General features: G+C 39.5%; 4 protein-coding genes across 5 annotated transcripts; all 4 read left to right on the top strand.

Annotated features, from left to right (window-relative positions):
• The first annotated feature begins 559 nt into the window (after positions 1-559).
• slain1a (SLAIN motif family, member 1a) lies at positions 560-11,814 on the top strand. Its single transcript, XM_063888049.1, is given in 10 exon segments — positions 560-1,132; positions 2,681-2,817; positions 5,670-5,786; positions 6,955-7,059; positions 7,255-7,404; positions 8,286-8,630; positions 9,398-9,427; positions 9,430-9,585; positions 9,744-10,077; positions 10,996-11,814. Coding segments are annotated over 10 exon segments (1,899 nt in total). The 5' UTR covers positions 560-683; the 3' UTR covers positions 11,072-11,814.
• Positions 11,815-12,405: 591 nt separating this feature from the next.
• wu:fc50b12 (uncharacterized protein LOC103911624 homolog) lies at positions 12,406-13,653 on the top strand. The gene is made up of 4 exons (XM_063888638.1): positions 12,406-12,462; positions 12,570-12,649; positions 12,765-12,928; positions 13,260-13,653. Exons 2-4 carry the CDS (start codon positions 12,629-12,631, stop codon positions 13,492-13,494), a joined length of 420 nt encoding a protein of 139 aa, XP_063744708.1. The 5' UTR covers positions 12,406-12,462; positions 12,570-12,628; the 3' UTR covers positions 13,495-13,653.
• Positions 13,654-14,260: 607 nt separating this feature from the next.
• Positions 14,261-18,629, top strand: kbtbd7 (kelch repeat and BTB (POZ) domain containing 7). Its single transcript, XM_063888632.1, is given in 2 exon segments — positions 14,261-15,627; positions 15,629-18,629. Coding segments are annotated over 2 exon segments (1,866 nt in total). The 5' UTR covers positions 14,261-14,571; the 3' UTR covers positions 16,439-18,629.
• A 664-nt stretch (positions 18,630-19,293) lies between these two features.
• On the top strand, positions 19,294-21,750 carry zgc:101559 (Ras-related protein Rab-33B-like). Of its 2 annotated transcripts, none has more exons than XM_063887112.1 (2): positions 19,294-19,587; positions 20,471-21,750. In XM_063887112.1, exons 1-2 carry the CDS (start codon positions 19,330-19,332, stop codon positions 20,909-20,911), a joined length of 699 nt encoding a protein of 232 aa, XP_063743182.1. In that variant the 5' UTR covers positions 19,294-19,329; the 3' UTR covers positions 20,912-21,750. The 2 variants fall into 2 exon arrangements, with proteins under 2 accessions (XP_063743182.1, XP_063743181.1); XM_063887111.1 differs by having other exon boundaries at positions 20,465-21,750.
• Positions 21,751-23,751: the final 2,001 nt, after the last annotated feature.

Raw genomic sequence — 23,751 nt, 5'->3', positions numbered from 1 at the left:
CTGAAATTATTCCTTTGTATTTATGAAGAACTGTTTTGACACACCACTTACTAACACGTGGTTGAACCTTTTCAATAGAGATGTAGGCCTCATTCGACCTTAAATAACACTCAGGTCATGTCCAAAATCCAACTTTGTGAAAGAATATTAAGTTGGTTTCAAGGAACAGATGCAAATAGGCTATTCTTCAAAGTCTTTTTTTGTTTCATATATTCATTTTTAAATGTTTAAGAACTGGAAACACATTGCACCAAAAAGTGATTGAATAATACAACAATCACTAATTGTATTATTATTTTTTGTAGAAGTAGTAGTAGTACTATTATATTCAGTATAAAAGATCTGAAATGCTACCACACATACCTCTTCAACCAATCACAAACACAAGAATTTAACTATTTATTTATTTTTGTCCATAATAAATATTTCCTCAGCAGTGGTGTGATGGGAGTGAAACTCCGAGCTGCTGACCAATCAGAGAGAGGCTGTGCCATCATCCCAGGAGCAGCAGCAGCAGCATCAGTGTGTGTGAGAGTGTGTGTGTGTGTGTGTGTGTGTGTGTGTGTATGTGTGTGCAGTAGTAGCTTTAAACGGGGGGGAATCTGGACACCCTCTACGAATTGAATAGAACCCTCTGCAGGCAGGCCGTGCTTTTCTGTCCCTCTCAATGTGCTTTTTAACAAATGGAAGCAGAGGTCTTAAACCCCCAGATGATGGCAGACGTCAATGGCAACAATAAAATCAGCAACGCGGAGCTGGAGGTGTTGAAGCTGCAGGAATTAGTCCGAAAATTGGAGAAGCAAAACGAACAATTGCGGACACGAGCGAACGCTGTAAACAATTGCTCCATCGGCCCTCATCTCCAGACCTCGTTGTCGTGTCTGCACGGGGGTACAGCCTGTCCGAGTGACAATTTCTCCTGTAAATATGGCATTCCGGGTCCGACACAGGCTCATACGTGTGCCCCCGGAGCCCGAGGTTCACCGGAGGAGCCTATCGCGTATTTTCAGCCGAGCTCGGTGTCTCCTGACGCCGCTGAGGAGGACAGCGTCGACCTCGGAGCCACAGTTTTGGATGAGGTTGATATTTTGGATCTTAACACCGTGCTCCCTATCGGAGAGCCTGATAGCTGGTAACTACTGTGTTTATATCTAACACTATATTGTTCATATATATCTGCATTTGCGGTGAAAAATAATCAGTGTTGTGTGTTTTGTTTTATAACTCTGCCTCATAGGCCATACGATTGTCAACTAGCCACAATTTTGTGAAATAATGTGTAATTCTACCCTGACATGTATCCTCTTATTGATCACATTATTGATCCATTTCCTCCTGGAATAGACTTGCAGACACTAGCAAACAGACTCACTTTGTGCAAAAACAGATTTGAGACAAGCTGTGGGCATCCCAGAATGCATTATAGTTGCAGTATGGGTATCTTTTCAAAATAAGAAAGCACTGGGATGAAATTAGAAACAATGACTCCCTTCAGCCTGTGATCCAACAGCTCAGCTCTGTGTGTAGTGTTTGGCTCCAGGCTGAACTACTTTGAAGCACTATATCTACTCTGCTGACTTAGGTAGCTCACACTCTGACATGCTGACTACTGAACTGTTCCCAGCTTTTCATATCTGATGTGATGATGTGGAAAATGTAGCACAACGCTGAATGTAGCACCAGCGTAATATAACTCACTCCATTTAACATTACTGACCCTCAAGGGTTAGGCACGTAACCATGGCCTAGTTGCTAGATTAAAGGTTAGTTCTGTTTCTGTTGTAAGTGACACATCATTTTTTTTACAACCAACCTAACCTCCAGCCAATTGTAGCATATTCCTATATTTTGGTTTTTTTAAATATGTTACAGTCTTGAATGCTAAATTCTGAATTGTAAAGCTGGTTTTAGATTCATTCCACTTATCACAATTAGCTAATAAATTGGGAATCAGTTTCCAGGTTATAAACTCCATTTATTTTTGGCAAAAGGTGCAGTAACTAGGAAGGCAACTTATGGCAGGAAACAACAATTATTATGATGTTAAGATGGCATCTTCAAATTATTATTATTTTGATCCCAAATCCCACTCTTGTCAAATCAAAGTCAGTTATGATAAATAAAAGCAGTATATTATAAGCTGAACGCAGAGAATATTTCATATTTTTGGTCAGAAAATGACTTAAATGATGAGTCCAATATGTATCCAAATAATGACTGTAATAATTGTCCAATACATCAACTGACTAATGGTTTCAGGCCTACCAGTATCTACAACCCACAGTGAGAAAAGATACTGTCATCCTGTGTCACGCTGTAACGGTCACGTACTCACATCCTATATATCACTGCATCGAAGGAAGTTGTCACCACTTGAATTTTTATTACACACCGTTGGTGTCCTAGTTTATGTTGTAGCTAGTAAAAGGGAATTGCTTTTGGTGAAAACCTTTACAGTGCATAGCCATTTGGGTTCTATAAAAATAATTCCCTTTACACAGACTTTGCAATGTCATGTTTTGCTTTAATTTATGAAATATCGCCACTGTATAACAGGTCCCTCCAGATCTCCCAAGATAAACATTAAAGCGGCTTATTTAACTTCTGCTCACTCTGTACAGTAACAATATGGGCTGTAAAGCTCTCAGGACTCATTTGTGGGTTGTGTTATGTGTTGCAGGCTATATGTGAGTCCCAAAGCCAGGCTGCAGGGTGAGAGTGTCCTCAGCCCTCTCCAGTGGTGCAGGCAGGTACTGGACCACCTGGGGCCCGAGGTGGAGCTGGCTAAGATGACCCTCCTTCACAGACTGGACCAAGGTACATACTGTGTATTCATCACTCAGATTAACGGACTTGATCTGCGTCCACATGTGGACATCTGTTTCTCTGGCTGCTGACATGTGATCATAAGCTGTGACACAAATCACCCTCAAAATGTCTCCACATGCATCAGGATTTCAGCAGCAGTTTATGAGCCGTGGAAGCGTTTCTCTGCACGCAGCTCTGTGGTTTCTCACCATTTGGACATTTAACTCACTCTCCTTGAATTTATGGGTTTTTAAGCACCTCAGCTTCCTTCACACATAGTGATTATTTTCTGTGGTAGTTGGAAGGACTCCCATTCACACATTTCACTGTCTCCAGAGAATAATTAAGACCAGTTTATGGGATTACTACTTTGCCCGTATGACATAAAAACAATTTAGTTTGGAGGAACTCATGCTGTGCTGGTGGAGGGCATCACACTGTGTTAAGTGGAAAACGTCGAGATCAGCATCGAGGGGATTATGAAGCTGTAGTCAAAGTATCACCATTACAATGAAACACCATCACATGGTCACATTCCATCCTCAACGTTTTCAAGGAACGTTGATATCATTTTTTTGTAGAGAGTTATATGGGAAGATTAATGCCGCTCTCATGCCTGTATGTTCAAAATGTAAGTGGAGCTGGCAACCACTTAGCTTAGCATGAAGACCAGTCGAGAGGACACAAAGTGTTGGTTCCCGGGCCAACAAATTGTCCACATTACACAGGCTTTGAGTATTCTTCTTGTTTTTGGACATATTTAGGATAAAATGTAACATTTACATGGACATAGCACGCTTTATACATGATTTCATCCTTATCCAGGTTGCTGATGGTCTATTATTGTGGTTTACTACAACCAGGATATGATGTTCATATCCACTATCATATAAGCAGGAAGCTAGACTGCTACTAAAATACATTTGCTGCTTGACACAGTTTTTTTGGATGTGGTTCTTTTACCATTGCTACACTCATGCACAGGGATATGGTTTCCATGGGAACCATGCTTACATTAACTGGGTTTTTTGAAGCCGATTTGCTCCACATAGCCACTCCAATAGACTGCACAAGATACTCTTGTGCTTATGCACACAAAAGTATTTACTGTGTGTACCAGTATGTTTTTGTGTGTGTGTGTGCTTTGATTTTAATATTTGAAACAATTTTTCTGAGATATAGCTTCAAATTTGTTGTTGGATTTAACAATGTGCTTGTTAGTGTTTATTTGGATGTTCATTAGTGTGTGTGTGTGTGTGTGTGTGTGTGTGTGTGTGTGTGTGTGTGTGTGTGTGTGTGTGTGTGTGTGTGTGTGTGTGTGTGTGTGTGTGTGTGTGTGTGTGTGGTGTGTGTGTGTGTGTGTGTGTGTGTTTATGTACGGTTCAAGGTCCACTTCTTTCCCTAAAAGCTGTATTCAGTGAAGGTTGGCTCTCCTCCTCTGGGTCATGAATACTTCCTTGTCTCTGAGCTCCAGGAGCTGTTGTTTGTGTAACTTGCCCTGAATGCTAGTTTTATCCGGGGGCAGTTGAGGCTAATTGTGTCAGGAATGTCTAATGCTCCTCTCTGTCAGGTGTGTGCCTCTCTGACTACCAATCAGATGGGGAACTCTGTTTACACATTGGAAACACATTATCTGATGAAGTTGTGCACGTATGACATTATAACAGGCCTAACTGTGAATGGGGGTATGTAGTTTTAGATATTTAGTAATGATTTTAGAGCCCAACTACATTTTTTATGAACACACAGACTGAAAACCCTTTCCAAATAGACAAAAGTTCAGCACATAAGTCTAGCTCTAAGGAACTTTAATTGTGTTGAGATTTTACAAGAAGTCCACAGAAGAATAGTTGCATTAGTCTAATGGACATTATAATATCACATGCTGGTACAGAAATTTCAGGGCTAGGGGTAAAAGCTTGTTAATATTTTAGCCCTTTTATCCAAAAAACATGAGGCCCACTTATTAAGTATTTATTTATTTTATGTGACGAATTCTAAACCATGGCAGACGACATATGGACATGTTACAGACATGTGTTCATATGTAAAGTCAAGGACATTTACTTATGGGTGGACTATAAAGATCTATTTTCACTAGCCAGATTTGACTCTAGCCATCATTGATTACTGAAAAAATACCACTTTATAATATGGCATATTTCACTCACATGAAACAAATGTGCATTTAATATGTTCCTCTCATAACCAATGGGTGTTTCAGGCTTTCCATATTAATAATTTACGAGTGAGATTAACTTGATTAATTATGTTTTGACCAATAATAATGAAATACAACATATACCTTTTTATAAAAGAATATGGGTTGATAGCATTGTACCATGAGTCATTTTTAGCAATATAATAGTAACCTCCACAACCCAAAGTACTATATATCTAATTCTACATTTTTGGAATGGAATGTAGCCTACACGCACAATCCCTGCTTATCCTAAGATCCCTCCAAAAAAATCTGTAGTTTAGCCCAATAAGCTGCAGTAATAAGATAAACCTTGTCTTACTGTATCAGCCTCTACAGTCAGAGCCAGGACCTAATCATTTAAAACATCAATACTGAGCTGTAAAAAGCAGATTAACATTTGGCCAGAGAGTGTTGGATACTAATCAATATGCTCTATATGTGTGTGTGTGTGTGTGTGTGTGTGTGTGTGTGTGTGTGTGTGTGTGTGTGTGTGTGTGTGTGTGTGTGTGTGTGTGTGTGTGTGTGTGTGTGTGTGTGTGTGTGTGTGTGTGTGTGTGTGTGTGTGTGTGTGTGTGTGTGTGTGTGTGTGTGTGTGTGTGTGTGTGTGTGATGAAGCAATCCGATTAACATTAGTCCTTCCCTACAATCTTGTGTCCAGCTAAGCGGTGGCGAGGAGTCTCCTCCGTCCGTCCTTACAGCTGCATAGAGGGGCTCTCCACCCTCAGCTGCCCCGTCCTGCCTTACACTAAACCTGCTGCACTAACCGAGTCCCCAGGTAACATAAAAACACAAACAACACATGCATTTAACCCCTGCTAACCACATAGTCACTCTAATAGTCAATGCATTGATTTGTTGATGGAAATGTAAGATGTTTTTAGATCAGTAGTAGTATTACAATTTATTACAAACAAATTGTGTGAAGACATACATGGGCCCAAGAGGATGAGTCCTGATTAATTATGGCATCCTCAGATCTTTTTCTTGCGTCAAAATGTATTTTTTGTACCAAACTTTGTTTTACGAACAAATACCTGCAAAACATTCATAAGAACTTCAAGGGATGTTAGCGTGCTAACTTGCAAACTAAGGTGGTTAACAGGGTAAACATTGCCTGGTAAATATCTTTGCCATTGTGAGTATGATAGCATGTTAGCATGCTGATAATAGCATTCAGTTCAAAACACTGCTGTGCTTAAATACAGCCTTGGATAGTCACTAGTACAGCTGTTGACTCCTAGTCTTGTTCATTTCTATTTAACCAGGGTAATTTCAGTGCTGTCTGTTTAGGAACGCCCTTTTCAACATTCACACAATCACACATTCAAACTGCAGATAGCTACCAGAGTCTGATCTGATGGCCTCTGAACAGCGCTGCTTTTTGTATTCTCCTCACCCAGTGTTATCCTGCCAGTGTGGGGGCTCAAGATAACTCTTTTAACCATAGGCCACTGTTGTTATCTTTCCAAAATTGAACAGCATAACAACGCATCAGAAATGTAGACAGAACGTCTACATTAATTCTTACATTTAAAGTCTATTCACCTTTAGACATACAAATCTTCAACGCTCAAATTCTAACTCACTTTTTCCTGTAACCTCATATTTATTGCTACATTTCAAATCCAAAGTGATAAGGAGACAGAGCCAAAGTAATTTGTTGGGCCTAAACTACTTTTGGAGCTCACTGCATGTCGCTAGTCTAGATTCTTAAACAACCTGTTACTTGCAGTTTACAATCAGATTACAGCCCATTCCTGGAGATTATCTGCTCATGTACTCGAACAGATTGAGACAACCATCAGAGGAAAAACCATCAGCATGTTCATCCATATTATATACGATGGCAGAAGTCAGTGGGTTCAGGTTAAGCTTTGATTTGCATGTTAATGTCGGTGATTGATTCTTCTCTCTCTTTTTCTGTGCGTTTCTCTCCATCCTAGCTCCATCATCTGCTCAGTCTTTACTCCAGCCGACTCTACCTTTCAGGGCCAGCTGCAACCTCAGTGACAGAACGCCCACCTTCCTATCAAACTCCAATCTCCACAGTAAGACCTCACTGACAATTTGTCTTCGCCGCTCAGTCAGTCATGTCTGCAATTTCACCTGATTTGATTCACCACACATCTGAAATGATTATCAATACCTAAATGTCACATTCGTTATGGAAAATATATATATATATATATATATATTAATAATATCTTGGTGATATAACGTGTGCCTCTCCTGTGTGTTTTTAGACGTGGGTCGCCGGCATGCAGCGATCAGCCCACAGTCTTCCGTGGACAGTGAGGTGGGTGTGTCAGAGCTGGAGGACGACTCCATCTCTATGAGCTACAAACTGCAGGACATGACAGATGTGGAGGTCATGGCACGACTTCAGGAGGAGAGTGAGTGGACCATAAAAATGTCATGCAAAGAGATATCCTTCATGAAAACTGCAAGCATTGCGGGTGATAATAGAGTGAAGCAGGAACGAAACCCAGTAATGATATAGCATAACTGCTCTTCTGATTCCTTTGTCTCAAATTGATTGGATTATTTGTGTGGGTTTTTGGTGAGATGCTTGACATAAGGTCTGTAGTTAAGCCTGAAAGACGTTTACATGTGTTTTCTACCGAATAAAATATGCGATTATCTCAAAAAAGATGTGGCTAAATAAGACTGAAAAGGTTGTCGGGAAAGCAAAAGTCATAAGGCCCACACGGGTTGATGATGCTAAGATCATGCAACTGTGGCATAATTTTCTGTGGCCTATTATTAGCTCTTGAATTCTGGCGATTGCATTTATGCTTCGAAAGTCATTAAAGACGTTTTTTGTTTGCCACTGGCACTTTCCTGCAATAATTCAGGGAAACAATCCCAGGACAATACTAACCTTTTAGGTCGGGCTACAAAATGATGTCATCCCTGCAGATCTCTATTGGTTCCATTCAAATGAACATTAAGGGTCCACCCTATAGACACTGAGGTCTGACCTTCCGAAGAGCGATTGAAACGGATCACCATTTTACATTACTTGTGTATCGCTGAAACTAAGATAAATGTTTGACCTTTGAACAGTTACATTTTAGTTGACAGTATCACAAATCTTGATGTGTGTTGTTAAATTATGCTGGAGATCTCAGAAGAAACGTATCAGTCTAGTCTACATAAACATGACCTGAATAATAGATGAAGGGTGCCTTACGGAAGGAAATGTATCATATAGTATATGAGGTTCAGGTTCATGTTTTTCCACAGATATAAGAATTGATCTGTCCCTCTGTAGGTCTCCGACAGGACTACGCCTCTACCTCACACCCCACCACAGCTAGCCGGCGCAATTCCGGCTTCACCTTACAGACCCTCAGGCGCAGTGAGATGGATCTGGAGGAGGAGGACGAGGACGACGATGACGACGAAGGGTACGACCAGCTCCCTCCTCCCCAGCCTCGACTGTTCCGCACAGGGTCTATGCAGCGGGGCAGCCTGCCCCACTCTCACACCTTCTCCAGTATCAGAGACTGCAAGCGCAGCTCAAACACACCTCAGTTTTCACTCAGCGGACTCTCCCACTACCTTGGACCCTCCAGCCTGACCACAGAAAACCACACAGTATACAGGAATAGCACAGGTGAGTGAATTTATTGTGCAGTTTTAGTTATGAGATCACTAAATAACCTAAATATTTTGTCACAATAACCCACATTCAAGATGCCCCTATGTTCTGAACAGACAATTAATTTGCCAAGAAAGATTTAGAGAGTGCTCTTGTTTACAGGATTAAGAAAGCATCCTCAGTTAGGGTCAGTCAGTGTGTCATCGTACTTCCGACTGACTGATTATTATGGTGAGGAGCAACAAGTTTAGATGAAACAAATGGAAAAGGATGAAAACATTTCTCCACATTTAAAATATGATTCTTTGTGTTCCTGCAGAGAGTTAAAGTAGTTGAGAACATACTCATTGCTGTACACTGTCGGTAGCAGGCTAGTGTAGCTTAACATAAAGACTGGAGACATCTAGCCTTTCTCTGTCCAAGGTAACAAATCTAGTTGTGTATATATGGTCATACTTGATAACAAGTACTGCAAGAGTTTTTGCAAGGTTTTGTAAATCAAGGTTTACCAACTTAACACAACTCAAAATCTGCATACTATCACCTCTAAAGTTCACTGATGAAGACATTGTATCTTGTTTGTATAATTCACACAAAAGTTGTTAAAATAACTTATGGTTTTAACGGGTGATATGTGAAGAACTACTCCTTCGCTGGCATCAGTTACTTTAGTTTTCCCCAAACTGTGAAAATATGTCTTTATGTGCGAAAGAAACGTCCAGAACTTTATATTGAGTCAACAACTTCGATACTTGATTTGGTTTGTTGATATGGTTGCATAGACAAGCTACGGAGAAGCATGCCCAACCTGATCGATCTCCCAGCATGTCCAGTGTTCCCAGCAATCCATGCCTGGCTTCCCCTATCAACCCACCCTCCCATGGCCCCTCCTCCCTGCCAATGATATCCTCCCTCCGGAGCAGCCAGAGCTTTGACTCGTCCAGTGGGCTTGCACGACTCCAGTCCTCCAGTAAGGATCTTTTCTTCAAGTCCATGAATAAATCTGCACTGTGGCTCATTTTTATTCATGAGTGAATGTTGAGCGCATGGCAATTTCACATGCAGTAATTGCATTTCTGTCACTGATGTTGGATTTATTTATCTAACGGCTCTCTTGCTGTGTTTCAGTTCCCTCCCCAGGCCAGCTCACCCAGCGAGTCCAGAGCGTGGGGAACTTTCCAACCACTCCCCGAAACCCACTAAAAGCCACAGCTTATGTAAGCCCCACGGTGCAGCAGTGCCCACCCATCAGCTCCCTGACCACCTCCACCAGTCTGCACTCCATCCCCAGCAGCACTGCGCTGCCTCAGCCCCTCAAACACAGCAGCAGTTTTGTACAACAACCTTTAAAAGCCAGTGGCAACCAGTCAGCTGTCACTCGCAGCTCCCTTCCTCGCCCAGCCTCCTTTGTAGGAGCAAGCGGAGTTCCACGTGCAAGCAAAATCACCCAACCCACACGCAGGTAAGGCAATATATAGTTACAGTTTAATGTGATTGTTTCCACAAATTGACAAATCTAAACGTCACTTGCTTTTTCTCTAGGCCTTTTGTTCAAATACACAGAATAAATACTGTCTCATCATATGACTGCGAATTGTTAGATCTGTGCATGTCTCCTTTAGGAAATTGCTGTATCCTCGCTGTCCTGCTTTATCATACAGTTTAATAACCAGGTTTTGGGTCATCCTTACGCTGCCCCACTCCCCTCTTTATCTCCTTGCATTCCACATGCATTGGTTTCCTGTTGTTGGCAGTGTTGCTGTGGCTGATACGAGATACAGTGTGTTGCTGTTTGTGTGCTGTCTGTAGTGTAAAACGTTATAAATCCTGCCATGCCAGCTAACGCACAGTGTTATGAAGACAATGTTGACGTCCTGCTTCTGTCTTCAGCAAGCTTCATCTGGTTCAACCATTTGTACCCCGTTTGTTCTTTCCTTCTGTTTTTATAGCAGAAATGAAACAAATAATAGAAAGTTTTCGGAATCTGTTCTTTTGCTTTACAGGGCAAACACGGAAATTAAATGTCTGGTGCTTTGTGATAATCGTCAAATATTTAATGAACTATCAGAAGTTTGGCCGTTACGATTTTTGGAATGTAGTAACTAGTAGTAGTGAGGTTGCAATTCATATAAGCCTCTAAAAACCCAGAGAGAAACCTGAGAATTTGCATTAGAGATTTTTAACTAACTATCATACAAATAGTTATTTTAATGAAGTACTCCTTTTAACACTTACACATATTGTCCAGCGGGTGGTGCTATAGGTAAAGGTCGAATTTTCAAAGTCAAGCTAAATCAATCTGTTTATGATACTTCAGGGGATGTTGCTTTTTCTTTTATTACTTTAGGTATTTAATCAAGATGTTTATTTCTGTCCACAGTTTGCTGACTCCTCCAAAGAGCGTGGCTGCCCTGAGTGCCCTGAGGGACAGCAGCTGGAAAGACGGCTGCTACTGAACCCAAATAAACTGAAGTTCAAGAGGTGCACAGGGTAACGCTGCATGGGGCCTCAATGATTTAAGATGATGCCGTCAGGAGGGCCTGGTCTTGGGCTGTGACCCAAAAGAGTGACTGTTAACATTTCAAACGGGCTCTACTCCTTATTGAAGGACAAAGTAGAGACAGTACGGGTCCAGCAGGCTGGATCTCTACATTACTACCTGCTGTAACACAGACTGACACTACAAAACAACCTGGCAATATTCTGATACTCTGTTGAGAAATGTGAACTGGATCTTCTTTGATATGTGTTACTGATTTGTCATTGTGGATAGTTAAGGCTTTCATACAAAGAGTTCTCTGCAGATAAGGCATAGGAAAAAAACAGCCCCAGCTTTTGTACATGCTATGAATGATTTTGTACGACTAATTTTGCAATTAATGATTTATTGTCTCTCTGTGGTGTCAGATTTGAAGTTGAACCTGGAATTTTGTTAAATCCTGTGCCTGTTAAAATAGTAATGTAATTCATGTTATATTTATTGGCTGGACCTCACAGCACTTGTGATCAGAATTATGATTAACACTTTAAGGTGAAAGATAATATGACCTAAGTTAGTGCACACACATTATCTTTCCTTTCTGTTATTGTTTACACAAGAGCTAAGATTTGTAATGTTCTTTGATAAACATAATCGCTGCAATGACATTGCACAAAGAGCCCTAATGCTTTTTCTGGATGACAAGACTTTAGAGAGGATGTGGATTTTTAATGTGAATAAAAGTCTTTTAAAATATTTGCTTTTATTTTTCCAGTCTGTATAGTTTTAGTATCTATGAGGAAAAACTATTTCTCAACCAGATTAATATCAATTATATTGTTAATTAGCCATGGACCGGAAATAACTGACATTATTCTGAAATATTATATGGCAGTATTTTATGTATGTGATATGTTATTTACCTGCTAATTTAAAATGAAAGTTGATAAACTGTTAAAAAAAACACCAAACAGGATATTGTTGACATGTTTAGTCTGAATTAATGAGGCAATTTATTTCATTCTTAACCTCACACACACCTCAGAAGCTAAAGACCATGCACTCTAATCGTCCAACGTTGTAAAACAACAAAGACTTGAAGGTGAGATGCCTTTAGCAAACAGCATCAAGTCAATAAAGAAGTCCAAATACTTAGATTGAGTTGTTCAGAAGAGGCTAGTGAGGATTGCCTTGTAATTGTAGCACAGTTAAAGTGTTTAGCAGTGGGTAATGGTTTAACCTGACAAGTGTTATCTCCAAAAGGGAGCCTTGAGCTAAAGTGACTAATGTTTAACAGAGGTATGTGTTGGTTATGAATCTCCCCAGTAACCCTCAAACCACGCTCGCTTTTGGCATACTGTATTTCAGGTGAGGGAATAAATCTATATTCTGGGATTTGGAATTTAGGATGGTCTATGTATGTTTATTATATAGAAATCAATGATATGTGTGCATGTTTTTTTTTATGTAATTAGGTTTACGAGTACAGTTACTTTGAGTGTCTTGCACTGCTGATCTTTTGGAATTTGAAATAATGCCCAACAAAGCCCAAGAGGTATGTTTGATCTTTTTTTATTTTCACTTTCATATCTTTTAAATCAGCATTTCTCTTGGATATCTCCATCTAAATCTCTTTGTCTTAAAGGGGATTTTGTATGTTGTTTTTTTAGGATGCTGTGATTAACCTAAAGACACTGCAAGAGATTTCCAGTCAGCTCGGTTTTGAGTGGACCGTTTTGGCGTATGAGCTTGGTTTCAACCGAACTGAGATTGCTCGATTTCACTCCAAATCTCCAGAAAAGAGTGTGCAGGCTAGGACCATGTTGGGGAGCTGGTACAGTGTGTGTGCATGTGTGTGTAACTTGATATTGTGTTAAGATATAGGCACTGTTATTGTGCAGATATTATTATAACAGTTACCCTGAAGGGGGTTTTTCCTCTGAATAACAAACAATTGCATTAGTTATAGATTCAAAATGCTCATGACGTCTTATATACTACATTTAGTAAGTCATTTGAGTGTTGTTGTGGTCTACTGGGCTTTGACTTCACTTTACAGACATTGCCTCCTTAATGCAACTCCTTTGCACTATATTTATAATAAACTCACTGCTGCTCACTTCCTTGGGCTCAAATGTTTCTAAGAAGTCAATCTTTATCCACAGGTATGATAAGTCATGGGACAAGCCCAATAAGACCAAGCTGCTGCAGGATGCACTGGATCGAGCAGGCAGACGGGATCTGGCTGAGAGGCTGCGCTGCCTCCACTGGGGCCACCAGAAGCTGAGCAATAGGGTTGAACTGCCCTCTGCCTTCCCCTTCCTCATCACAGTTCACAAGACCATCCACAACCAAGAAGCACTACGCAGGATCAACGATCTCAACCGTAGATACAATTAAAGCTGGGTGAAAATGTGGAAAATGTGGCAAACTTTCTACATGCCCCACTGGAAATAAATGTATTGTGTCACTGAACAAATAGGTGAGAAGCATAGACCATGTATAAAGTAATGCAACTTTCTATCATGGAATAAAATAAAAGGTTTCAATAAAGATGAAAAGCTCATTTACCTTTTTTTAATCATGAAAAAAATCATTTTATGCAATTACAATCTTCAAATTTCTTGTTTTGTCTCAGGAAATAAAATGTTCTGTGATTATTATTTTTTGCTGTATTAAAAGAGAAAGCAATGGCTGACAATCTGAGAAGCTACACTCAGGAAATCTTAAAAATCAATATATTTACATTTATATAATAATATGTGTACAAAATGTAGAATGCTGGCTGAATAAATACAGTTTGTTATAAGCATTATTGTAACACAACCCCTTATTTTGAATAAACCTCAATTTGACCCAGTTACATAAACCAATCAGAAAAGCGAAAACTACCCTAGCAAGGTTGTTTGAGCCAGAGCGGAAGTCAAGTAAGAATGCCTTCAAATTAAGAGATTCAATTTTTCCATATTGAGTTAAAAAGACACATTTAAGTTGAGGAGGGTGATTAAAGTGAATAGTGGTATCATAATAATTATATAACGTATTAAATTGGATATAGAGTGAAACAAAGAAGAATACGTGTAACACTTGTACATGAAGCTGGTCTTTATTTTGACAACGTCTCCCGGAAATTGTAGTTCCATTCGCAAAACCGTTTGACACTCAAAACAGTTTTCAGAATTGACCAGAGAAATCAAGGGAAGCGCGTATTACTGTCACAGTGACTCTCGGTCAAATTGATGGATTATCGTACATTTAAAAGCGATATTAGGATCAGTTGGACCCCGAAAAATATTGACTTTCAGCTGGTAATGTATTTTTCACAGCATATGTCTGATTTTCCTCTATGAACGGATGTGTTATTATCAGCGGACGGACACTCGCGTTATACGAATATGTCAACCGTATGAGGTCTGATCATTTGACACATCCGCCGACGTTAAATAGACACACATTGCTCATAGTTAAGTTGTTGCAATGGCTATGGCGTTGAGTTGCTTCAGTGGTCCCGAGATGTTGGAGGACGTGAATCATGCTCGGGGTTTGATGGACGAGTTGAAATCCCTCTACGACTGCCGCCTGCTCGCGGATATTACTATCGGAGTGGAGAGTGAAGAGGGAGAGTCAAACGTGGAGACACCCAGGGGTGACATTGGACAACTTTTCCTGTGCAGCCGCAACGTCCTCGCAGCTGCCAGCCCTTACTTCAAAAGCATGTTCACCGGGGGGTTAAATGAAAGCATGCAACAGAGAGTGGTGATCCGCGGGGTGGACTCTGAGTCCATGTCTGTTATCATCGACTACTGTTACACAGGCAGGGTGACTATTACGGAGAGCAACGTCCAGAGGCTTTACGCAGCAGCAAACATGCTCCAGCTGGAGTACATAAGGAAGGCCTGCTCCAGCTTCATGACAAGGAGACTGGACCTCTCAAACTGTGTGGGCATACTGAAATTTGCTGACTCTTATGACAATCCTGAATTGAAGGCGACTGCTCAAGCCTTTATAGCCAGGAACTTCAGCCCAGTGTGTAGTGGAGGGGAGCTATGTGAGTTGGATTTGACACAACTGAAGGAGATATTGTCTCTTGACGCTTTGGATGTGGACTGTGAAAGAAAGGTGTGCTCAGCGGCTTTGCAGTGGATAGAGGCGAATGCACCACAGAAAAGGGAGGATGCATTACAGGCATTGAAATGCGTACGCTGGAACTTGTTTACAGAGAAGGACAAGTGTTACCTGGAGGGTCTCATGGCCAGGCCTTTAATTGAGAAATACCTTGAAACCTTCTTTAACAAGTCTGCAGACGACAGCCCTGGCATACCTGCACCTCTGGACATACCAAAACAGAGAATAGGTGTTAATGCAAAAGAAATGATCCTCTTTTTTGGCCTGCCAAACGACAACATCATGTGCTGCGACCCTTACTCGGGGGACTTGTATTTCATGGCTCCTCCTTTAGAAGACCTCAGCAGTCAGGATTACAAACGCTCAACCATGGAGTCCTTAATCGCCTGTGCCAGCCCTGACAACAACCTTGTACCTAGCCTCCCACCTCTCGAAACACTTCTGGCTGTACAACCCTGTGATGAACAGCTGGCAGGAGTTAGCAGAAAGGCCACTGGGGAGGATTCACTCCGGAATGGGCTACCTCAACGGCCATGTGTACCTCCTGGGAGGTAGAAACCCAGTGACGGATGCCAGACTGAAGGAAGTGGAGTGTTACAGCATCCAGAGGAACCAGTGGACATTTGTGGCTCCTTTGCCTCATTCCTTAGGTAAAATGCAGGTGGTGGCCCTAAACGATCAACTGTATGTGGTGAATAAAAGGAGAATGCTTTGCTATGATCCCAGGAGGAACCGCTGGCGCCACTGTGGGTCACTAAGGAGGGACAAGCTTCACAAGGCCTGTGTGTATCAGGACCAGATCATCTGTGTGTGTGACATCCCTGTGGTGAAAGCCTACAGCCCCACCCGAGGGGAATGGAAAAGGCTGGGGGACATTCCCATTGACAGTCGGGCCCTGAACTACCAGGTGATCCAGCACAACAACAAGCTGCTCCTCCTCACTCAGACTTTACTGCAGCACAACAAAAACAGGGTCCTCATTCATGAATACGACCCCGGCAGGGACAACTGGAAGAACATCATGGCGGTATATGTGTCCACCCTGGGGCCCGTGTGCGTCTCCACACGCGTGTACCCGTCATGTCTTGGCTCTGCGCACAGCTTCTCTACAGAGGAGGACGATGACAGTGGCTCTAGTGCCGACTGGGACTTTGATGGGTTGACAGACGCAGACTCTGACTCTGGCAGCTCTAGCTCTTTCTCAGATGAGAACTGGTAGTCAAATGTGTAACTGTGTCAATAAAAGTTTGAATTATTTATCTATAATTGATTTTTTTACAGGGTTATGACTGCCAGGAAAAGATCAGAGATGAATGAAGTATTAAAGCCAGCCATACAGTAGAAGGAGTCCATTGAAACCTTTATTTCACATAGATGGATAATGATTATTTTTGAAAGAAAATAAACTTAGCAGAGTTTGTTTCAGAAATGCCAAGAGACAAGGCTTTTTTTGTTCAATTTCTATCATATGCTGCCACCAAGAAGGTCTAGTAAATTCTTGTTTACACAATTACTCTTGACTAATATGTGATGGGAGTTCGTCTTAAGAGCCATAATTTAGCACATTCATAAGGGCAGCTGAATGCAAGTGACATAACATTTGAATGTTTTGCCTCTTAGGTTGTCTATAATGCAATCGTTTCCAAACTGAGCCTTTGGAATTCAACTATAATTTAATCTACCTTTTCATTGGTGATGTTATCACTTCCACCTGTGCTCCACTTGTCGAAATGTCTGTGAACATTTCTAATTTAAGAGTACTTTGAGGCGGCAACATAAAAGTAACTAACAAACAAGTAGCCTACAAAATAATAGGCAAAAAAACTAGTGATACTAATCAAGGCACATCATTTAAATAAAAATACAAAGACCTATATCTAATCTGCTCTTGAGTCACTATAGCATGGAAATGTTGTGTGTGTATGTTGCATCTGTCAGCTTCATTTGTTTGTATTTCTTTCGGTGCGATATAGCAAAAAAAAAAGTTTGGGAACCGAATCCCTCATGCAAATTGCTTTATATTTGAAATTTCTCCTCCAGAGTTACTAAATAGTTTTTAGTTAATAGTGTGCACGGGTTGAGTAGTTATCCCTAAAAGAAAATTGACTTGCGTGTTATATCACCATATTTCCCCTTTAATGCTCAGAAATTGTGTTATGTTGTATAAAGACAGAAATATAGATTTTATTTAACTTTAATAAATGAGCACGTCTGCTGACGATTGCTGTGAAATCATGACTGAGACTTTTGGGGCGTCAGGCAGCTGAAGTGCCTCATGGTTATGACTCAACAAAACGTGAAGGGCTTGAAAATGTGCCATCCTTTTTTTTATCTTGTTAATGCACTCCCAATATGTCACACACAGCTGGGTGTGTACAAGCCAATGTACTGTAAGCTCACTCAGGTCTAGGCTTCAGCAAAAGCCTCACTGCCATGATTTATTTGAGGAAGTAAAATGAACTGATGTTTGGTGACAAACTATACACTTTGTGTATTTTATTTTTTTTATTATTTAATGGAGTTTATGTGTTTTCTTATCTATGATTTTTCATTTAAGAAGTGTGTTGTATCCCGGGAGCCAAAATGTTGAGTATTGGTTGGTCCTGATCAGCTGTTTTAGTTTGAGGACATTTTGTTTGCATGGCGACTAAAAACCTGTTGCAAAGCCGTCATCCTTCCCAAGCAGACATACACTCAGTTACCAGTTTATTGTATTTATTTATTTATTAGTTATGTTGAAGAAAATAGATGGGTTTCCAATGTGGCTTCTCTCATCGATATTAATGCTTTATACAAATATTAAAATCATCTCCCAGTATATATCAAAATAGAAATAACTGCAGCCTCTTAATTTAACATAAAGTTTAATGAACCCCTTTATAACAATGACAATGAGCCTTTTGGTTTGAGCTAGTTGTTCACAATAAACTGGTAAATAAGTGAAGTGCTTAGTGTTGTCCCCTGTATGATGCATAACTGAAGTGTTCGGTTTTTAGTTGTCTCTGTGGGAGAGAGTTTACTTTATTGGACTCCAGTAGTTGTACTGTAACTCAAAGAAGACAATATTTAAATAAGGTGAAACTATCTCACTTTTCACAATCATGCATTGTTTGTGTTAATGTTGTGTAAAGCCATATCCACAAAACGAAGGGATTTGGAAATACTCGCCATGTTAACACATACATGCTTTAACACAATAGTGTTATAGGTTCAAATTAAAAGTTATATGTGCTTATACAGACTTTTTATCAACACAGATAAAAAGTGCATGTTTTCGGATTGTCTTCTGTGGGTTACAACTAAAGTCTGAGTTAAAAATGACCATGAAAGGTTGATTGGCTGAGCTAACACATGGTCGGGATTATAGTTTTTTTTGGTGTTCGTTTCAAATAAATGTGTCTGATGCAGAAGAGCGTTTGTGTGTGTGTTCATTTTCCAAAGCTTTTTGTAACTGGTCTTGTTTATAACACATACAGCACTAAACACAAGATTTAATGAAAAATGAAATGATCTACTAGTCACTGACATTTGTGTTTTGTTTTGTTTTAGGGCGTGTTGATCAGTGTATTGTAATTCCTAATATATTGGATTCAAAGGTTTTAACAAAGGTTTTCTAATATATATATATAAAGCCTAATTTTGAATTTGCATTTTAAACGATGCATCATGTAATTGTGATTAACAAGGATAACCAGATACTCGTTTATTTACAATAAATAAAACATTAATAAGTTACATTGATTATTTAAATCGAAAAAAATGACATAAAACTTTGAATTAATATAAAGTTGAAATAATAAGGCAATTCATTTGTTCCCTCAAACATCTTCCACATTGTTTTATGAACTTGCTACCTTTTTTAATGTTTGATTAATCGAAAAGGAAAAGACGTGTGCTTATCAACAATATTTCAATGTTCCCAATGCAACAGAAAAAATACAATCACATCCTAAAATGTGTATGCTCTTATTTGATTGCTCTTAAATTAAATCACTTTGGATAAAAGCGTCAGCTAAATGAGATGTAATACAATGTTTACTGTAAAACGATTAACGGCAATCTCGCGATGTTTCAGGTCCCGTTCACATTCAGACTGCGAGAAGATGAGCGATGGCAATAGAAACAAAACCTGAGGACGAATTTGACACTGTTTTTGATCAAAATGACTCGTTAGAGCTGTCTTCGAGCCACGATTATGGCACTGCACAAGCTCGGATATTTAAGATAATAGTCATAGGGGATTCAAATGTGGGAAAGACGTGTTTAACTTACAGATTCTGCGGGGGCACTTTCCTGAAAAATCCGGAGGCAACGATCGGGGTAGACTTCAGAGAGAGGACGCTGCAGCTCGATGGGGAGACTATCAAGGTGAGAGGACTCACAAAAACAACCTGCACTTTAATGTCATGCTCAAATGAATTAAGTACGACATGGAGCCTGCTTTCAGACATTGAAAGCCTGTATGGGGATAGAATAGCACCCCTACAAAATATAGGCCTACCTCTCTAAATGTACCAGCCAGGGTATCCTTGCATTGCTCAATAAAATAGATAGTAGTTTATAGCCATTGACAAACAGCCCGCAGTTAGAATGGAAGAAGTCTACAAATATAATTTAACCCATGATCCTGCAGAAAACACTTTCATTTCCACACTGCATTGATTAAAATAAAGATGTACAGAGAAATCAGTCAGTATTCTTTTGTGATCAAATGTATTTTATTATTCAAAACGAATAGATAGACATACAGGGTTGTGAATTTAATAAATCATTTTTAAAAATAAGTATAAGGATTGTTAAGTATATTGAATCAAAATATACCTACACAAATGACACATACAATGTCACTCTAAACACATAGTATACACCTACACACAGCTAACCCACAACCTGTGAAATAAAATACTAAAATAACATTATGTCACGTTATTATGTCAAGATAAACGCTTTGAAATGTATCATGTCGTTTTCAAGGGGGGCCCAAAAAAACACTCACCATACAAATAAACAGAATAGTACAAAAAACAACAAGTCAATAACAAAACATCCAGCAAATTATCAGACCATTCTAATTCAGAACAACCACTCCTCTTTCAGTGTGAGTAAGTTAAAACCATACACAATCAAAAGAAGAAGAAAATAATCACCATCATTTATTTTATTGGGATTGGTTGTAAAATATAAAATGACATACACCTTTTAAATATGACTTACTCACATACATTATCTGTTTCTGCTGTGCCAGTTGCAGATCTGGGACACGGCAGGTCAGGAGCGTTTCAGGAGGAGCATGGTGGAACACTACTACCGCAGCGTCCATGCCGTCATCTTTGTGTATGACGTGACCAGCCTCTCCTCCTTCGAGAGCATCCCAGAGTGGATTGAAGAGTGCAGCCGACACTGTGTGGGGCCACTGATTCCCCGCATCATGGTGGGTAACAAATCTGACCTGAGGGACCGCCGGGAGGTCCCAACCACAGCTGCCCAGTGTCTTGCCGACAGCTACAACTTCCCACTGTTTGAGACTTCAGCAAAGGATCCTGCTGAGAAGGAACATGTTGACGCCATTTTTCTGACTCTGGCTTATAGACTGAAGAACCACAAACCCCTGAGACTGAAGCAGCCGAGTGAGAGCAACATCAGGCAGCTGTGGAACCAGAGAGAGCAGGAAGCAGCAACTTGTCAATGCTGAAGTCACGTCCAACCTGTATCGATGGAGTGATCACGTCATCAGGATAATGTTGCTGAGAAAAGCATTGTATCTATGTAGCGACTGAATTGAGGTCTTTTATGATCATTAGAGAAAAAAGGAAGATATGTACCAGGGTTTTCCACTTTCCCCTGCCTGATGCAAGTCATAGCTAGTGACAATATAGGCCTATATGTTTGCACATTTTAAACAAACATTTCAAAGAAATGCATCAATGGAATTGGAGGTATGCCAAGCATTCTCAAACTGCACTTGAAATCACTTCTAGAAACAGTGCATTGCGGATTGCACTTTCACATGCAATCAGCCATCTGGTAGCGCCGCATATTATCTACAGTATTCAGTGCATACAATAAATTAAGGGATAGCATAGATTTCAAGTATAAGGACCAATAAGGTACATTGAAACTGTGGGGGAAACCAGGTGTGATTTTATTTATTTAAGTTGTGTTTTAAACTGATATTTGTGAACTTGAAACAAATGCAGCATGAGTTTTGGTGCTGATGTTTTGCGTGTGTATTTAGCAAATATTAATATGAACGTAACCAGCCTTGTGTCAGCAAAGAAAACTCACCACCTGTGAAATGTAGCCGTCTTATGGGACAAAATACAAATCCATATAAATCACTTGAAAAGCATGATTGAATACATGCACAGCTGTCTTTGAAAATCATCATGCCAGAAGGTATTGAAGATATGCGATCAAATCACAATTGATTGATACCTTTTGTTGCATGTGAACAATAATGCAAACACTTTCCAATTGTATGGAGATCTGTGACAATGTGAACTGCACATAAATAAAAGTAGGTTTATTGAGGTTTCTGGTTTGTTGATAATGATGTAAACTGGGATCTGTGGTTCTTCAAATGAATGTACTTACAAATACACATGATGAAGGTAGAATAATATATTGTTTTGGTTGGTGATGAGGCCTGAAACACATTGTATTTTTATCCATTCACATAACATGGAATTATGAAGTCAAATCAATTTTATTTATTCAACAATATCACACTTTTGCCTCAGGAAGCTTTACTATTTATATGGCCTTTATCTTTTCACTGTGGCTTTGTACTTCTCCCCAAACCAAAACTCCTTTATAAGACACACCTGCACTTATATTATTCAGATAAAATCTATATTCTGATAAATACCATATAATGAAAAAAGATAATTTGTACATAAGGGGGGACCCTTATCAAAAAAGGTCATTTTGCGTAAGCGGGGAGCCTTATCAAAAAATATAATTTTTACATAAGGGGGGACCCTTATCAAAAAGGTCATTTTTACGTAAGGGGGGACCCTTTTCAAAAAAGGTCATTTTGCGTAAGCGGGGACCCTTATCAAGAAATAAAACATTTACATAAAGGGGGACCCTTATCAAAAAGGTCATTTTTACGTAAAACATTTTTATTTTGGATAAGGGTCCCCAATTATAAAAAAGTTTTAGATAAAGGGGGGACCCTTATCATATAATCTGGGGATTGCTGCATGGTGTAGGTAACATCGTATTCTGTCATAGTAAGTGATAATATCCACATTTTCAAAAAATGGCTTTTTTTTCAAAAACGGGAAAAACCAAATCCTAATTTATTTTGGGTTTTTTCGCCCATCTTTTCAAAACATCATAACTTGGCCAAACATTGCTCAAAAAAGCTGGGGATTGCTGCATTGGATAGGTAACATCGTATTCTGTCATATTAAGTGATAATATCCACATTTTCAAAAAATGGCTTTTTTTTCAAAAATGGGAAAAACCAAATCCTAATTTATTTTGGGTTTTTTCGCCCATCTTTTCAAAACATCATAACTTGGCCAAACATTGCTCAAAAAAGCTGGGGATTGCTGCATGGTGTAGGTAACATCGTATTCTGTCATATTAAGTGATAATATCCACATTTTCAAAATTTGGATTTTTTTTCAAAAATGACAAAAACCAAATCCTGTTTTTTTGTTTTTTTACCCCTTTTTTCAAAACATCATAACTTGGCCAATATTTGCCCAAAAAAGCTGGGGATTGTGGCATTGGATAGGTAACACAATATTCTGTCATATGAGGTGATAATATCAACATTTTCAAAATTTGGATTTTTTTTCAAAAATGACAAAAACCAAAAAATATATTTTCTACGTAAGGGGGGACCCTTATCAAAAACATAATTTTTACATAAGGGGGGACCCTTATCAAAAAAGATCATTTTTACGTAAGGGTGGACCCTTATCAAAAAAGCAATTTTTTACGTAAGGGGGGACCCTTATCAAAAATATATTTTTTACGTAAGGGGGGACCCTTATCAAAAAAGATAATTTTTACGTAAGGGGGGACCCTTATCAAAAAAGATATTTTTTACGTAAGGGGGGACCCTTATCAAAAAAGCTATTTTTTACGTAAGGGGGGACCCTTATCAAAAAAGCAATTTTTTACGTAAGGGGGGACCCTTATCAAAAAAGTATTTTTTACGTAAGGGGGGACCCTTATCAAAAAAGCAATTTTTTACGTAAGGGGGGACCCTTATCAAAAAATATATTTTTTACGTAAGGGGGGACCCTTATCAAAAAAGATATTTTTTACGTAAGGGGGGACCCTTATCAAAAAAGATATTTTTTACGTAAGGGGGGACCCTTATCAAAAAAGATATTTTTTACGTAAGGGGGGACCCTTATCAAAAAAGATATTTTTTACGTAAGGGGGGACCCTTATCAAAAAATAATTTTTTACGTAAGGGGGGACCCTTATCAAAAAAGCAATTTTTTACGTAAGGGGGGACCCTTATCAAAAAAGATATTTTTTACGTAAGGGGGGACCCTTATCAAAAAG

This window comes from Eleginops maclovinus, chromosome 7 (assembly GCF_036324505.1).
Source record: "Eleginops maclovinus isolate JMC-PN-2008 ecotype Puerto Natales chromosome 7, JC_Emac_rtc_rv5, whole genome shotgun sequence".
NCBI lineage: Eukaryota > Metazoa > Chordata > Actinopteri > Perciformes > Eleginopidae > Eleginops > Eleginops maclovinus.
This window is presented reverse-complemented; position numbering and strand designations above follow the sequence as displayed.